This window comes from Brassica napus, chromosome C4 (assembly GCF_020379485.1).
Source record: "Brassica napus cultivar Da-Ae chromosome C4, Da-Ae, whole genome shotgun sequence".
Taxonomy (NCBI): Eukaryota; Viridiplantae; Streptophyta; class Magnoliopsida; order Brassicales; family Brassicaceae; genus Brassica; species Brassica napus.
In genome coordinates, this window is record NC_063447.1 from 28614165 (window position 1) to 28633371 (window position 19207).

A 19207-nucleotide genomic window follows, 5' to 3' on the forward strand; every position below is an offset into this window, starting at 1 on the left:
TAGAGTACTCACGCACTCATTTATGCTTATTGATGATTCTTCCATAGATGAGAAATAGTTAGCACCAAAGTTTTGTTGGTTTAGTCATCATGCGAGATATTGGCTTCTCCTTTACTTTTTGGTAAAATTTGTGGAAACTGTGAGACGAGTATTCTATGATTAATTATTTGATGGTGCTGATTATTTGATTTTGTTGAACAGGAGTTTACTTGCATAATTGTAATGTGATGTTTAGTTTATCGTGATTCCTTCTTCGTAAGTTAGCAAGTATGACAAATAAAGCTTCCATCTTCACCATAGCTGAAATCGGGTATGTGATGTTTTTTATAAAATTTCCAATAATCAAGGATGCACCGACATAAGTACAATGACTATATGAAAATCTTTTATAAAAAAATGAATATATATTTATCTTTCTTTAATTTTATTATATTTATATTTTATCTTGAGTTGGATTCTAGATAGATTGTCTTGGCCCTTCGGAAAAAGAAATGGTTGGATATACGAAAAGTAATAGTGCAAATTTATAAAATAGTCTTATTTATTTTATTAAAAATGATATTTTTAAGTCTTCTTTGTTTTTGCAAGTATTTACAACTATTCTACTGCATTTTAGTAAGTTATATTGCTTATTATTTAAATTAACCAACAAGATTCCCTAAAACAACTCCACAAAATTCTTTTAGTTAATGTTATTTATATTAGTTACAATAATACTTCCTAACAATAATACTAACAAGATTCAAGAATATTTAAAGAAATTATGTCGATTTATTATATTTAAAAAGGAGTATCCATAAAATATTTAATTTTTGGCCACAAAAATATTTAGTAATTCACTGAACATTTAAAACAAAACTTCCCCTAAATATTTATACCGTTTGAAATAATATCTAAATATTTAGACGATCAAGTTTCCATATATTTATAATATGTTATCAACTCGAGCTTTAAATCAGGTATTCATGATGTATTAAAACACCGGCAGTTTTAATATCTTACGCTAAATACCATATAACCATACTAAATATCTTCAATAAATATTTTATGCTAAAATACCATGAAAAAAGTTTTAAATTTAGGAATACACTTATGTTATTTCACTTTATAAAATTTTAGGAATGCACTTATGTTATTCCACTTTGACCTAAACAACTTCTAAACAAAGTACTACTACACTACGGTCACTATAACCACTATCAAAAAGATTGGAAAAAAATACCATTCTATTTTTGACATATTTTTATCTTCACATTTTTAACATATTTTCTTTATTAAAACCATAAAACAAATTGTAAATTCATTTAAAAATAAAACATAGAATCCGGCGCGTAGCGCCGAAAAGCCACTAGTATCATACTAAAAGTTGGATATACTCAACAAATAAACTGTCCACGTCGTTTCAAAAAATCGTCAAATCATGATCTTTTAAATGGCCACGTCATACCGTTGTTTCTCAACACAGAATAATAGCAGACCAATTCATATGGGCGGATAATATTTGGTTGTAGCCCGTTTTAAATCAGTCCAATTCTTATTCCAAATACAATGGTCGTTGAAACGTGTGACCCTTCCACCTCGCCTCATCTTTTCCGATTTCTGCAGATTACCGTTTTTGTTGAGTTATTATGATCCATTCTCACTCATTCAGTCCCGTTATTTCCGTCGAAGGTTACAGCAAAGACGATCAATAGATCTTATCTCACATCAACTTCATTTTATTTTGATCGTCTCTCGCCGTTACACATCCTAATCTACATCTCTGGAGAAACCGATGGCTGATACATCTCAAGATCTCACTTTTACGGCGTTCGTTTAATAAAATGATGCAGTTCTCGCCTCTACACCCTTCAAATCTGAGGCGAAATGGTATCTCAAATGCATGGTATTCATTTGAGACATCTTTTTCCCACTGATATGGCGTCTTCTTCGAGCGGGAAGAGGGCTTCGCATCGTACCCGGTCAAACTATTCATCTTCACTGAGAAGGGATATGATGGAGGAGAAAGATGAAAAGATAGTCCCAAATCTGGTAATAATCTTTTCTCAGTCTCCCTTATTGATCGTTTCCAGTTTATGTAGGAATACAATTGCTTTTGCATATTAGTTAGAAATTGACATTGATGCTTTGCTTTAGTAATTCAACATAAAGTGTAAAGATTAGTTTATTTATCATTTCTCGATATTGAAGGGATTAACTTCATCTCGGCTTAAATATTTTCTTCTGCGATGACTGGACCTTTGATTTTTTTTTTTATTCATGTTAAAGACAAATCTTACATTGCTTTCCACGATTAAGAGTGTGGAGTTCCTGTCCATGATGACAAGTATGTGGTCAACTCTCTTTTGCTTAGCCTGCTAAAAGATGCTATTTGTGGATTATAAACACTTTTATTTCTTAAATTCAGTTTCGAGTTATTAAGCATGTATGTGCCCTTGCGTAAAGACTCTCTTTCCAAAAAACAAATATTAAGGTAACTAGAATCAAACTCTTATGGCAACATCTTCTTCTTACGACCTTGAATCTCAAGTGCTTTTGCTTTGTTTGACCATGGGAGTTTTCCTAGACTTTGATCCAATAGCAACGTTTGAACTAACAAATAGACAACATCCCCTGAGATTGCAACCCCCTCATTACCATTTACATGGGAAAACCAAATTGGCAAGGTAACTTAATACTTATAATCATGATCATTGTTTGAGTAAATTTAGCTTTTGTTACTTGGTTTGTTTTACAGTTAAAATCCTAACGTTTTGGTTTCGATCAGAAACATTTACAAAGAACTCACATTGTTTTTGCCATCATTCCTTAATTGTTCCGCTTAGCTCAGGTACTATACTAAATTCATACTTTTTCATCTTTTTGAAATAGGCAATGTTTGCATCCTTTCAAAATGTTAGACTTTTTTTTTTGGCAGTGTGTATGGACGTTGGTTGAGGATAATGAAAACAATGAAAGAACAAATGAACTGAAGTATCCATCCACCATGTTAGTGGTTGCAGATAGAACAAAATTTGAAGAAATGGACTTACTGGCTTATGGTTTTGGTGGCTGTAACCATTTCGAGCCTCGCAATAGTGTTCACTATTAATTGGGACATTTTCAAGGATTGGGGTCTCATGAACCGCAGTTACAACAATTACTAGGAGGAGCATGGGATAATGATTATGAAAATGATGACGATGATTATGCTGAGAAGTGGAGGAGGAGAGGAAACAGGTCGGCCACTGGGTCATTTGGGTCGGGTAGTGAAAGATCCAAAGTCTGGAAACGAGTTTGATGTTAGTGAACTTCGAGACGAGGATAATCTTTCTCCTGCTAAGAAGAAACATTACTGTAGACATACAAATTCTCAGAACCAAGCAAATGGAAGTGTAAATTTAGTTTCTTTTTTTTTTCATTTTGATTTTATCCTCTCTATGTGTGTAACTCATATATCAACTTTATTTTTCTGCTTCATCATTCCAATCCGAAAAGCATGAATGTGTAGATATGGGGGAAAAGAATAATATCTTGGAATGGATGGTTTCTTTTCCATGTAGTCATAACACCGAAAGTTGTTAAAGACTATAAACTGGTATGTTTCGTTAAATCTGTAGCTTTATGAAAAATATCTCTTTAATCACAGTACTCTACTGCACAATATTATTGTTTATAACAAAGAATGGTTATAGATATGACAATGTATGAGAAAAATCTTCTTTTAGAATGTTACATAGAGTTGTGTGTAAATGAATTATCGTAACGTTGAAACTCTTTAGCTTTGCCGACTACATAGAGGTTTCAGTTATTCACATAGAACTGAACATATATTCATTGGCCATCTTCCTTCTACGGAGTATGGCCCTGTTCGGCGGTGATTCAAGGCGGAGTTGCAATGGTAAAGTCGTGACGTCTCACTTCTTTTTCCAGGCCTTGAGTAGACAAGTGTGTACACACCTTTGCTTTAACACAAGCTCTAACTGCAGTATTTTGAAAAGAAAAGCTTCAGCTTTCAAACGCTTACCTGAATCAACTGGTTAGGATGATTGTCTGTCTAATTGTGGAAACAAACATCATTTATCATAGGTTCTTACTTTAGGACATTATGATAATACATGTTTAAAGAATGATTCGTCTTTGGTTACATAGATGTTAATCTAATCCTTTGTATCATGGATATACTTATCTAGCGTTTGTGCACTCATATACTTGCATCAAAATCAGAAGTACTGAGAGTTGGAAGAACAGTTTGAAAGAATCAGAAAGACTGCAATAAATAGCAAAGAAGCAAATATGTAATTGTTGTTAATTTGATTTAGGCCAAGCCAACTATTATAGATGTGCTGTTCAGAGTTCTACAAGTTTTATTTTTCACAATAGGTTTTACGAGGATGATTTTTAGAATAAAAATGAAAATCAATAACAAAAATTAAATTAACAAATAAAATAATATAAAACAATTAATATCTGGAAACTCAACATAAAAATTTAAATTTCAAAAATTGTATAGGAACAAAAAGAACATAAATTATATCTTACCAAAGTAGAAATTCCAAATATTTTGAAAAATAAAATTAAAAAAACTAAAAAATCATATATTTTGAAAAAATGTAACATTTTCTTTACACGGTTTTTAACAACAGTATACAAAATTAAAATTACATGTTCCAAGCTTAATGTTCATTTTTCAAATGTTAACAGTTATTATTTTCATTATCATTTCTACACATATGTCATATATCTCAAACATGTTGTAAATATTTTTATTTTCATAAAGTAGTTATTTAGCAGTGTAAATACTTAATTTTATTTAAATTTACCATTTTAATAAATTATTTTACTTATTTTTTTATAATTTAAGAAACATATGTTATATTTTTATAGAAAATAAAAAACTAAACAAAACAAATTTTAAATGTATTTTTCTAATACTAAATTTAATTAATTTGTAACTTGGAAATTATTAACCAATTCTAATGATATTTTAAAATTTATCAATTTAGATATACTAATTTAAAAACATTTATATTCATGACTACTTTTTATTTTTATAACAGAAATAAACTTTGTGATAAATATTATTATTTGCATGTATGTCACATCATTTAAATATTTAATTTTAATAATTATAATATATATATATATATATATATATATATAAATTGATCGGAAATACAAATGAAATATTAGTTATTACTTGTATAATTCAAATATATTTATAATAAATTTAAACTTTTATTCAAATATATTTTATTATAAACCAAAAGCAGCATATACAATAATTAATGAATTTAGGTATATTTATATTAATTTTAAAATTTTATTCTAAGAGAGAATGACTACACGTTCTTGATCCAAACTTTTTGGTAAATATTTTTTTAATATTTTATACACAAACTAATTTTTTAGAGAAAATAAAAATATCTAATATAAATATATAAATATATACATATATATATCCTTTTTAATTAGATCATCTAAGCAAGTAATGTAATAAAAAATGAATCATAAGCACATTTCTTAAAAACAACCAAGACTTTAGGTAATTATCTATAAAAAAATAAAAATCAGCTGGGTATACGACTTCATTCGTCGTCAAGTGCATATGCCTCTGGTTACCTATTAGTTTTAAACATGGAGTTGGTGATAATGAAAGATACTACTAAGCTACTGCAAAATATTGTTTTACTTAAAATAATGTGAAAATATCTTTTTTGAAGTGTGAAAAATACTTAGAACAAAGATTTTGGTCTAAGACAATGTCATAAAGGTTAGGATATCAGATACAAAACAGCGTTAATAAACATCTTTTAGCGTTCAAATAATCGTCATGCAGCAGTTAAGAACCTTTTAATAAACTATTTTTCTGAATGTCTAAGTAGATTTTATAAAAGTTATTCTAGAAAAATTATTTTGTTTCGATCCGATTTTTAGAATATTGTTTTCCAAAAACTAAATTTGATTCAAAGACACAATACATAATCTTTCAATTCTATGCAGTTTCACATACTTAAAAAAAATATTTTTATAAGTTTACAAAAAAAAAAATTCTTAAATGTATACTTAAAACATAAATTCAAAATACATAATTATGTTATGAACTGATTTGTGAATGCCATAACCAAATAGACATATTTCCTTTCTATTTAGACAGTTTCCTTTTCTTTGTATGCTTAGGATTTTCTTTTTCTAATCATTTTAGGATTTGTATACTTTCCATTTATCTATGACGGTCTATTGTAATTCCCTATATATATAAAGGGCTCCATAATTATGAGAAATATACAATCTCTTTCTCCCATTAATTTACAACACGGTATCAGCACGATTGATCTCTAAATCCCTAAGCTAAAATATCGACCATAAACCCTAAATCTCTCTCCATTGCTAAAACCCTAATCTCTATCGATCACCTCTCTTTGATCATGACCCTGATCTGTATTCGACCACTGATCTCAACAAGATCGATCTGTGGACTGATCTCTGCAAGTTTCAGTACGCCTCAACTATTTCAGATTGTACGATCAGCCTGTTCCAGTCCGTGATCAAATTGTTCCAGATCTACGAGTTCTTTGACTGCAAGTACCAGCTCGCATACCAACGATCCCGATCAGCTCAACCTAAGCTCGCGGACTGCAAGGAAACAATTTGGACCAGTCCGCGTAAGGTTCCAGTTTGTACCAGTCCAAGTAAGCTCAGTCTCTTGGTGGTCCATTCAACCCATCAAAGGTTTAATGTATACCTAAACTCTAAGAACCCAGAATCGAATGAACTAATGTTCAAAGTGAAACCCTAAAATCTGTAAACCCTAAATTACGTGTGCCTGGATTGTTTTATTTGATTGATTGAATGTTTCTTTCAGGTTTAAATCCGTGAGAGTTATGATTGATAGTTTTTATAACCTGATTGAATGATTTGAGGTTTAATATTGCATGTTAGAATCTGTTATAATATAAACCCTAATTCGAATTGATAAACCCTAAAATAGAATCCGTGTATTACATAATCCGAATTGAAAGTTTTGAGGTTTCATATTATACTAGGTTGATAGTTTCACGATATAATCAATTGTTCTGAGGTTTAAGATTATTTGCTAGAAACTGATTGATTGATAAAACCCTAATTTCGAATTGAAACCCTAAACCCTAATTTGAGTATTCTTAAAATCAGATTTCTTGATTCCATCTTGCTAATATCATCCTTGAAACTGATAAATATCAGCCTTGAAACTGATTAATAAAATTGATAGAATCAGCCTTGAAACTGATTGTTTTGGTTTTTCATGATTGAAACCCTATTTTTGGATCGAAACCCTAAATTGTGTAATGCTTGAATCCATTTGATTATTTTTGGTTATTGATCCAATTGCTAGTCTTGATAAAACCTAACTGAATATGATTGTTAGTCTAGCTAAATCTCACACCTGAAACTGATTGATTAATTGCTAAACCTTGATTGAATGTTTTAATATTACCCTTGCACATATAGAATCCGATTGCTAAGATTGAGTGCATCATATCTACTTGGCCGTGTGGCCAGTTTGCATCATATATCATCCTGACCAACATGTTTATGTTATGCGCATGATCTGATTATTATCACCTTTGCATGATCTGATTGTTTTAAATTGAGGTTCCATAATTCCACTCCTGTACATTTAGAATCAGTATGCTAGGTTTGCATTATAACCATATGGCCGCATGAAAACATATAGAAATTGTTTGTTTGGTCGATACCCTTGCTTGATAAATCTGTGTGACTTATTATGCATCATATATCACTTTGGACGTGTGGCCTTATTGCATTATATCACCTTTGGACGTGTGGATTGTTTGCTTATTAGAAATGTATTGACTTGATAGCATGTCTTGTTTATGACCGTATGTTAAATTTTTTATGAGATCTAAAATTGATTGATATATAATTTGAGATGTCGAAAATCAACTTGGATTTTGCTGCCATAAATCTCTCTGGAGATAATTATTTGAAATGGGCAATGGATACTGAGTTTATCCTAAAGTCAAAGGACTTGGTGAATGAATCACAAAAGGCGATAATGCCAAATGAGAAAGATTGATACAGGACAATATTAATTATTAGCCATCATCTTATTAAGAGTCTTAAAGATCAGTATCTGACTATAGAAAATCCTCTGGACCTTTGGACAGAGTTAAAAATCAAGATATGATCACCAAAGAACGGTGTTATTACCAAATGCCCTATTTGATTGGAGGAATCTCAGAATCCAGGACTATAAGTCTGTGGATGAGTCTATTGCTAGATGGGCAAAATAATGGATTACTGATGAGAAATAGTGAATTGAGACCTCCTGGATTAACCCCATTACCTGATACCAATAAGACCGCAGAAAAAAAAAGGTAACCACATCCAGAATGATAGACCACACGGCCATGACCGTGGAGGGTGGAAAGGACATGGCCATGGCCACTATAACACATTTGGTCGTAGGAATCACTATGGCAGAGGCCGTGGGTATCAACCCAATTTGAGCCATGGTCAAGGCAGTCGCCGTGGTATATCCTTTAAACCACAAAGCTTGACCAAATCAGTGTGCCATAGATGTGGAATGGGGAACCATTGGGCTAAGATAAGAAGGACTCCCAAACATCTTTGTGACCTCTATCAAAGAGAGTCTGAAAGGAAAGAATCCTGAAATCCACTTGGTCTATAAAGATGGTGAAAATAATTTCGAACATGATCAAGATGATCTTATGGAATATGAGACTTATGATTGCCTAAAAGAATCAAGTTGATAATCTGATTTCGACATCAAACTTGTGTGATTGCTTTGCTTGTATGCTTTCTCTGATTTTTATCTCCTTGAATTTATTTCTATTACGCTGTCTGCTTAGATTAAATGAATGAATGATTTTTCTATATGAGTACACTGAAAAACGCCAATATAAGTACTAAAAAAGGTATCGCCAGTCTGAAAGAAGACTATGGCTAGGCTAATATATTATTGCCTAAGGGTATGCATCTAGAAATCAGTGATGCCTTATATTCACTCACCTCTAAGAGCAAGAGCAGCCTATTGAGTTTTAAAGATATAAGAATGAATGGTTTCCATATTGAAACAATGGGCGAAGAAAACAAAGAGTTCCTTCAGATATATGTATAAAATCGCCCAAGGCCATAATAAGTCCTAAAGACTATACATGCATTCTCTACTGACCTAGACTATGCATAGATCAGTATGATAGAGGCTAAAAGCCTGCGAAAATATACACTTTATGGCACGACCGGATTGGCCATCCTGGTCCAAACATGATGCGAAAATTGATATTCAAAAGGCACACATTAAAAGATAAGAAGATTTATCCCAAAGAATTTCACGTGTGTAGCATGTACACAAGGGAAACTCATTAGGCCATCACCAGTAAAACGGCTACGAGCCCCTTTTTCATAATAAAGACTATATGTCTAGATAATACTGGTGAATACATGTCCCAAGCGTTTAAATGATTATGGTACGTCCATGGGGGTAAGTGTGGACAATTCTGTGATACATGTCCATACCAAGAACGGCTTGGCCGAAATCTTTTATTAAACGCATACAACAGATTGCTAGACCATTACTTATGAGGTCAAAACTCACAGTCACAGCTTGGGCCACACGAAATTTACATGCATCTAAGTTAATACGCATCAGGCCATTTAATGAGCATAGATATTCCCCATCGATTAGATAAAGGGTCAAGAGCCAGACATATCCCATCGTAAGACATTTGGATGTGCCGTCTATATACAAATTACTCCACCACAGAGAACTAAGATGGGACCTCAAAGGAGGATGAGGATAGATGTTGGATATGATTCTTCCACGATTATTAAGTACCTTGAGCCAAATATGGGTGATCAGTTTGAGGCCAAGTATACGGATTAGGGGAGAAAGTAATAAGCTGGTAAAAGAGTAAAAGAGATTACATGGAATCAACCATCATTGTCTTGGCAAGATCCTCAGACTAAAGAATGTGAACTAGACGTCCAAAAGATAATACATTTACAAAAGCTAGCTAATCAATTGGCAGGCTCATTTGCTGACCCGAAAGAGAGTAACTAAGTCATATATACCAACTTATAATGCACCAATTCGAAATGAAGTCCAAGAAGGACATAATAAAGTTGCTACAGAGTCTAGACAACGTTTGAAACGTGGTAGACCGATAGGTTCCAAAGATAAGAATCCTCGGAAACAAAAGAAATGTGCAGAGAATGATAAACAAATCCGAGGTCGAGGAAACCATCCTAGACATGAAAACAAAGTCGACCGGCTCTAAGGTACCAAACACTGAGGCCTGGGACGCCAAGCTTCAGGGTACTAATGGTCCTGATAATAATGAGTTTGTAATCGATTATCTCATGTCTGGAACATAATGGAACACATAAGAATGTCGACACATAGATGATATATTTATGCACAAGGTAGCACTTGAACTAATGGATATAAACGAGGATCACGAACCCACGTCAATATAAGAGTGCACACTCGTAAGATCAGATTGGATTAAATAGAAACGTGGAGTTAGACTATTTAAAGAAGAAAGGCGAATTTGGTCATATAATATAGACGCCATATGATATAAACCAGTGGATATAAATGGGTCTTTGTGAGTAAGAGAAATGAATATGAGAAATCGTGAGATATAAAGCACGGCTTATTGCACAAGGGTTCTCATAATAGACCAAGAATAAGTTAAGGGGAAATATACTCCCCTGTGGTGGATACATATACTTTTAGATTCTTAATAAGTCTGGCTATATATATAAGAAAGGAAATTAGATGGTCCACTGGATAAAAAGATAGAAGTACCAGAGGTTATTGAGCTCAAAGATAAAATAAGTTCTCAAGAACAACATTGCATAAAGAAATTCGAAAATATCAGTGTATGTTGATAATCTGAACCTCTGGATACATGTCCCAAACAGCTGAATATCTTAAAAAAGATTTGAGATGAAAAACCTAGGCAAAACAAAATTATGTTTGGGTTTACAGTTTGAGTACATTAATAATGAAATCCTTGTGCATCAGATGACATATACAGAAAAGGTACTCAAAAGATTTGATAAAGAACAAATTCGTGTGCATAGTCCAATGAGAGAGGATGAAGAAGTTCTTGGTCCCGAAATGCCATATCTCAGTGCCATAGGAGTTTTGATGTATCTGGCAAGCTACACTAGGCCAGATACATGCTTTGTCGTGTATTTACTATCTAAACTTAGCTCATATATGACCTAAAGGCACTAGGACGAGATTAGACATGTATTTTGATTTATTTTATACTAACCAGCCCAAAAAATGGTTAATTCGTTTTATTGATACAGGTTATCAATTAGATCTCAGACAGGTTATGAAACAAACCATCGCAGCAACATTAGCCAAGAAATTCGTGAGTATTTTTGGCCGCAGGGTTAAAGGTCCATAACTCAATATGTTCGATCAGATTGTGGTCGATGGTAAAGAAAGACCAACTATCATGGGGCAAGCCATAGGCGCGTGTAGTCAAGGTCCATTCGATCAGAGTATAGGATGATCAACGGCTAAGTAACATATTCTACCCAAGTTTTCTTCACCAACGAGTTCTAGAAGACGAGAGGGGTCCAAGTACTTCATGTTCATTCAAGTGACAGTTCAGAAGATATATTCATCAAGTTACTTCCAACATCAACCTTTCAGTGAAGTTCAAATCAGGGGGAGTAATACGTGTTGTACTCTTTTTCCTTATCCATGGTTTTGTCCCACTGAGTTTTCCTGGAAAGATTTTAATGAGGCAACATCCAAAGCGTATTACGAGCTCTTATGGTTATAACATTCAAGGGGGAGTGTTATGAACCGATTTGTGAATGACATAACCAAATAGACATATTTCTTTTCTACTTGGACAGTTTCATTTTCCTTGTATGCTTAGGATTTCTTTTTCCTAATCACTTTAGGATTTGTATACTTTCCATTTATCTATGACGGTCTATTGTAATTCTCTATATATATAAAGGGCTCCATAATTATGAGAAATAGACAATCTCTTTCTCCCATTAATTTACAACAAATTAGCCTTATTATAATTGATTTAATAAATTTGATTTTCACCTTTTATGTTCAAGTTATTTTAGTCAGTACTAGTATAATAAATAGGTTTAGTATAAATATAAACTAGATTTGAACTCGCACTTCCGTGCGAATATATTGTTGATTTTAAAATATAAAATAAATTATAAAGTTATATATATATAATATTATTTTAAAAAATTTAATATTTGTTGGAATTTGTTTTGATGAAATTGTACAAATCATATATTAGTGTAGTATTTTGTTTATTTATTTAAAAATGCAACATCATATTAATATTTTAATTTTACACATTATTTTTATATGAATTAATACAATTTTTATTTTATTTTTTATAAATTTTTATTCTTAATATGTTTATATGTGACTAAATTAAATTATTTAATATTATATATTTAAAATATTATTACAAAATAATATTATTTACTATAAAATCAAACATAAAATGTTACAAAAAATGAAATACTATTTAATTTCAAAATTAACTACTGATTTATATATAAAATATGGTCTAGATTAAATATGATAAATAATGAAATAATAATTGTCTAATGAAAATATATTTGTCTTGTTTTAGGAATGTTATTGTTTATATGTATATTGTTTTTGTTAAGAAAATATTATATATGAACAAATTTAGGATCTTTAGTTAAGGTTCTCATGAATGGTCTAATATAAATTTTTGTACGGTAAGTAAAAAATATGATCTTCTTACAATACTAAAAGGAGAATAAGCTCAAAGGAGAAGCATGCCACATCACTTTAAAAAATCAACCAATCATATTTATTCATGTTGCCACGTCATTTTAATATCGATTTCGATTTGGGCCCTTCTATTTCTTTTAGCTCAGAATTCTGTTTGGCTCATCCCGTAGCCCAAAGAAGCTTCCAACGCCGAGTAAACCCTTCGCCTTCATCTTCCTTCCTCTCATCTGCAATTCCCTGCCATTATCATTGATCTCAATTTTCCTCTGTAACGCCTCTGTCCCATGACAATCACTCATAAATCCCATTCATTACTACATCAATCTAAAAGTATGAAACTGTCACGCTTCCCTCAGTTGCAAACCCTATATATTCGTCACTGCTCCCGATTTCCCCATTCAGTCTCTGAAGTATTCGCTGCAATAAACAGAGAGCAAGTCCGGAAGCTGCTCTGGATGAGAAGGGGCGAGGTCCGATTTTATTGATCTGGTCAATTTCTCTAACATATTTATTCTTTTTCTTCGTAGTGTTGGTTTGGCTGTTGTGTAATATTATAATCTTATGGATTCACATACGGTTGTTCTGTTTAAAATTTAACACCTATTGCTGGAAATGTTCTGACCATGTACGCCGAACTGGTGTGGATAATTTACAAGTACTCATCTCGTGACAGCTGCTCCTAATGACTGATAAGAATGATTTTACGTTAGATGAAAGTGAAGGGAACTGAATTTCTCTATGATAGTGTGTGTGTGTGTTCCCCATACCATCACTGACCATTTGTAATCCTCTTTTTCTGTGTGTAGATCTGTGTACTTTCTATGCTCAGGCAGGAAAGAGAGGAAGACACCGATGCCAACAAGTTTGTACTTATCTTATTTCCATCAGTAATTTTTGCCATTATAATTATTCTTAATATAACTCTATGTGATGCTGCTGGTTTCTGCATGTTAAAAGATCAGAAGAATCTCCAAGGACAGCTCATAGCAGAACGAGAGGCGCTTTACAGGTCAAAACCGAGCCCATCAAAACCCCTTGGTGGTAAAAAGGCTCATGGAATGTCAACTCTCCTTGGGAGCAGAGGAATGCACCAGACTCCTAAACTAACAAGAAAGCAGATCAGCGTCAGATCGATGGAGCTTTATCAACTGGTAATTTTAAGTCTTACAATAAACAGAAACTAACATATCACCATAGTGATGAGTTAATTCTCTTACTTTCATTGATGAACGAAATCTTTTATTTTCCTGCAGGAAGAAGAGGGCTTGACTATTACTTCTCCCAAAGAAATAGTCGATGAACCCATGTGAACACCTACAATCTCCATTAGTTTGCAGACCATTCTCGCCCATTCCGACCACTGTGGTTGCATCAAAGACCAACATAGCAACACCACATCAACTTCTTAAAAACCCTAAAATCAATGCCATATATGAGATGTCTTCATTTGCAACTCCGGTGAAGAACATCTACAATATAAGAAGTTTGGAATAAGAGATGATACTGATGATGATGATGATGATGATGACACCGAAGAGAATGTCGGAGCAAAGATTCCGATCCCATATACACCAGCAACAATATTTCTCCCGATGCAAACTGGACCAAACCAATGCAAGATTGCATCCAGAAAAGCCTGAAGTTGTTGAGTACTCCTTTGAGGAACGAAGAGTCGCCATCATGCTAAAGTCTGACTCTTTGGTACACGTCTGATTTCATTGTCTTTTTTATTATCATATAAACTCAAGTTGATTGTGCTTTGGTTTGTTAGAAGGTCAATTATATAATTGGATTTTACTTTTAACTAATCGTTTTTACATGTGTCTGGTTTCTTTAGGCTAACAAGATGAGTCTTTTAAAAATATTCTCTAGAGACACAAAATGATGGTCAGTTCCATATGTCATAAACAAAGCTTTGTGTCCGATGGATCTTCATTTGTGGTCTACGTCTGCTTCTCTGGACTATTTTCATTATGAGAAAGCTCAAAATGTTCAGCTTCAGATGTAAAATGATGGATTAGCAGAGATGTAATGTCGGTCTGCCATTTTTTCACTCCTGGTGCTCATGGGAATTGTAGGAGGAGAAGAGAGAACATGTGTGTGTAGCAACTAGCAAGTGACCTTGAGAGTTTGATTATTAGCGACAAGCATTGTCGTTACAATCCGAAATGCGAAACAAAGATTCGAAAACAGATTTGCATGAGTTTCTTTCTAGCTTTTATAAAATTTACAAAGATTAAAAAACTATACAAAAGTGGATTAATGCATTATGATATCTTCACTTTGGAATCTATAGTGAATATTAGTTCGCTCAAATTCAATACAACATTAACAAACACAATACATGTTATGATGTTACAAGCACTACTAATAAATGCCCTACAAAATAAAGTTAGCACTACCTTGAAAGAACAATAAGATGGAACATGTATTAGCAGTTTAGCCGACAACTTACAAACAAAACTTAAATATTCGAGCAAAGGAGCAGCCAACAGAAAAATTATGTGCTATGCGCATAAATTATCTTTTAAAACAGTATTATTTATTATAAAATAAAATTTTAGTTTATCCTTTTATTTTAGTATTTTATATTTTAATTTCTTCAATTTAAATATAATAAAACCCTAAATGTAATTATAAAAAAGAATCTTCTAAATTTCCAGCTATTTTAGTTTTATTTTATTTGAATTTGTTTTAGTTTCTATTATCATTTTATTTATTTTATGTTGTATAAAATTCAAATAGCAAAAAATGCATGAAAGCTAAATAAAATTTCTATTTTTTTTTTTGAATTTTATCCACAATGTAAGATTTTATTTCATGTAAAATTTTGAAATAGAGTAATTGCTATATACTAACTGTTATGTATTCTCTGTAAGCATGATACCATAGTTGGGAAGAAGATAATGAAACAGTTATAGAGCTTATTGATTGAGTTTATAAGTCACTCACTACTTAATACATTGTTTACTTATTCACATGAATCTTAAATAGCCATATTACTAGAAAGAAAACATAAAAGTGGCTGACACTATCAAAGTGTCAAAAATTCACACACAAAATTCATTGTAACGTACTAAACAGTAAATGATATGAATTTCATCTCTACGTAACAATGCGTTCACCAAAGAACAGTTGCCGGCAAGTATTTTTATCAAAAAAAATAATAATAAGATAAACCCTTACGCACATGGACTGCTCATAAATACAATACATTCATAAAAAAACTCATAGCTTTTTTTTTTCTTTTCCCAAATTGATATATATTTCATTCGGTGAAACTACCAAGCAGGTGAAAGACAAGTTAGAATGCATATGTTGGCAGAAAACAAAGATATCCCTAGAAACTAGATCCCAAAGACAGGGAGACTAAAACCTAGACACTGACATTCAAAGAAAAGGATCAAGTCGAAACCTATATTCAAGAATTAAAAAATTCAAGATTGAAGAAAAAGATAACGCCCAACCACCTAAAAACCACAGGAGGATTACAAAGAGACAGTCAGACGAATCGATGACAAACAACCAACAATGAAGAACCACCTGACAAGCTTTACAACCAAATCAAAACGCCAGGAGAAGCATAACCGTCACGAGAAGGGGCCAACATAATGCCACCAATTCTCATCCAAATGCAAAAAAAAAATGTATTTCCATTAAAAATTGTGTGAAGTGAATACTGAAAATAAAATAGTATAATGTTATAAGATATAGTTGATAACAAATAAAATCCAAACACGTACGAATTATAAACAAAGTTCAAATGTTAGCAAAATAAATATATATGATCTAATTAGAAAATAAATTATATTTTTTATATTCAATTTAAAGTAACTTTTCAAATGTCATATAAAAGTAAAATACTTTTTAATAAAACATAATTTTAATGTAAATTCACCCGTCAGTAGGGCGGGCCAACACCTAGTAAAATTAATAGATCAGATAGATACACGTGTAAGGGGTTGGCAAATAGCCAAATACTAATATTGGTTCTTAGACACAGGCCCAGTTTATCACGTTCTTAAATAGGCCTATGTATCGTATCTATGGAGCCTCACTGTTATCTAAATACTGGGCTTTAATATTTGAGGGCCATACCTAGAAGCCCTCCTAGTAAAAGAATATCGTTGAATGGATTAGAGGTTTATGAGCTCAAAGGAGTCGAAGCGTTTCCTTATCCCGAACAAGGCAGTGACGAAACAAAGAAGAATTTCTAACTCTAGTCTCTCACAGACTGCCATGGCGGCTTCCACTGCTCAGAGCATACCGATTCTTCGATTCAGAGCCAATGATTCAAAGTCGCTCGTCTCTCTCCCAGGTACGTCTCGGCTTGGTTAACTGGGGGAATCAGACTCCTGTTTTATTTATTTGGCTTCGAACACGTTGGGTAGTAGGTTCGTGTTTGAGGGTCGTGGCTTCGGACAAGGCTTCCTCTGCACGCGCAATTGCGTGTTCTTTAAGGAGCGACAATCCTTGGCTCGGTGCGGGAGTTAAGCTCTCCGGTGGTGGTGGCCCCGTTGTGAAGCGGTCACTACAGAAGAGGCAGGTTTTGCTAATTAAATTTGTTTATGTGGGTAGTGATGATAGTTTTTTTTTTGCTAAACTTATGTAAAAACTCCATTGCAGAGTGGTGATAAGGTCTGCAACTATTGAAGAGATAGAGGCGGAGAAATCTGCTATTGAGAAGGATGTTGTACGTACCCCCCCTCCCTACTTGTTTTCATTTTTGGATTATTGATTAGTCAAAGACTGTGAGTATTATGATTATGTTTTGTTTGTGAAATTTCAGAAATCAAAGATGGAGAAGACGATTGAAACGCTTAGGACTAGTTTCAATTCCATAAGGACCGGGAGAGCCAATGTAGCTATGCTTGACAAGATTGAGGTGGAGTATTATGGAAGTCCAGTGAGTCTGAAAAGCATAGCCCAAATCAGTACTCCCGATGGAACTTCTCTTTTGCTCCAGCCTTATGACAAATCTAGGTAACATTGATACATACTTTCTGCTTCTTTTCTTTTCTTTTTCTTTGTTCTCTTATCATCATCCCCCAAAAAAATGTTTTCATATAGCTTGAAGGCTATAGAGAAGGCCATTGTCAATTCCGATCTTGGAGTCACTCCTAATAACGATGGTGATGTCATTCGCTTGTCCTTGCCTCCCCTCACTTCTGAGCGACGAAAGGTTTCTCTTCCTCTTAAAATTTCATCTCCTCGTGATTTTTTCAAGATAAGGAACTGTGTGTGTTTGCTATGCTGCTTTCGAATTTTGTGCTTTAATTTGTACCACTGCAGGAACTAACAAAGGTTGTAGCCAAACAGTCTGAAGATGGGAAGGTACGTAGTTTTTTCTATTCTTTCTAAAATAGGGTGCATAGCGATGTAGTAGAAACTATTCATTGCCTGCTGTCTCTTTATTTCGAATTTTGTATATTTGGTATAGGTTGCACTGAGAAACATAAGGAGGGATGCCTTGAAGTCTTATGATAAACTCGAGAAGGTTGGTTAAGCTCTTCTTTTTTATTCTTCATTTTTCCTTGTGATCCTCTTCTTTTTCATTTTTTTAAAAAACAAGCATCATTTTCACAGGAGAAGAAGCTCTCAGAAGACAACGTGAAAGATTTGTCAAGCGACTTGCAGGTAATCATCCGATCCGACCGCAAGAGTTTGTTCTATAAAATTTTTGAAAAAGAGGAGAACGTTATAGAGGAAGACAGGTATAAACGGTTAAGTGTGTTGTTGCTGATAGAACTTGTATGTTATTGGGTAACGATGGCAGAAACTAATTGACACATACATGAAGAAGGTAGAGGACCTCTGCAAACAGAAAGAGAAGGTAACTTTCTGCTACTAATTGGTCTTTTTTTGAGTCCATAGTCTAGTTTCCTTAGAGTCTCCACTAATTACTACAAAGCTAAAAAGCGTACACAATAAATGAATCCACAGGAGTTGTTGAAGGTGTAACTTGGAATGGGTGCTAGGCGACGATCTGGTAAAATCCCCACAATTCCCATCTTCTTTTGCCGCTTTTTACTACTTATCTTTCATCGGAAAACAATATGTTGTGTTTCTTGGGGGTACAAGAATGCCTTTGGCAATCGAGAGTAACTTTGTTCAAGTCTATTTTCAGTTCTTCAAGTGTTCCCTCTTTGTACAGCAAACTCTTGTTAGCTTCATTTCCTGCTTGCCGTGTAACACATTTATTTTCTACATTCCTAGATTTCTCTCCCTCTGTTGAATTCGGGTTTTCAAATGCGTCTTCTTTATAGAAAGTCGCTCTCATCGAGAAATCCGCCAAACCCATACTTCATTCTATGCTTGCAATGAAGTTTGATTCAATCTGGAGTAAAATCTGTTTTCTTCTTAAAAAAATAAAATAAAATAGCACAATAACATAGGATTTTTTTAAGAGTGGATTTGTTAGAAAACCAAAAA

The 19207-nt window shown here is 33.1% G+C and overlaps 1 protein-coding gene across 2 annotated transcripts; it reads left to right on the forward strand.

Annotated features, from left to right (window-relative positions):
- Positions 1-16839: 16839 nt before the first annotated feature.
- Positions 16840-19001, forward strand: LOC106396736 (ribosome-recycling factor, chloroplastic). Of its 2 annotated transcripts, none has more exons than XM_013837210.3 (10): positions 16840-17093; positions 17170-17317; positions 17402-17468; positions 17565-17758; positions 17846-17957; positions 18068-18109; positions 18216-18272; positions 18362-18412; positions 18552-18608; positions 18719-19001. In XM_013837210.3, exons 1-10 carry the CDS (start codon positions 16922-16924, stop codon positions 18734-18736), a joined length of 918 nt encoding a protein of 305 aa, XP_013692664.1. In that variant the 5' UTR covers positions 16840-16921; the 3' UTR covers positions 18737-19001. The 2 variants fall into 2 exon arrangements, with proteins under 2 accessions (XP_013692664.1, XP_013692663.1); XM_013837209.3 differs by having other exon boundaries at positions 16871-17093; positions 17167-17317.
- The last annotated feature ends 206 nt before the right edge of the window (positions 19002-19207 follow it).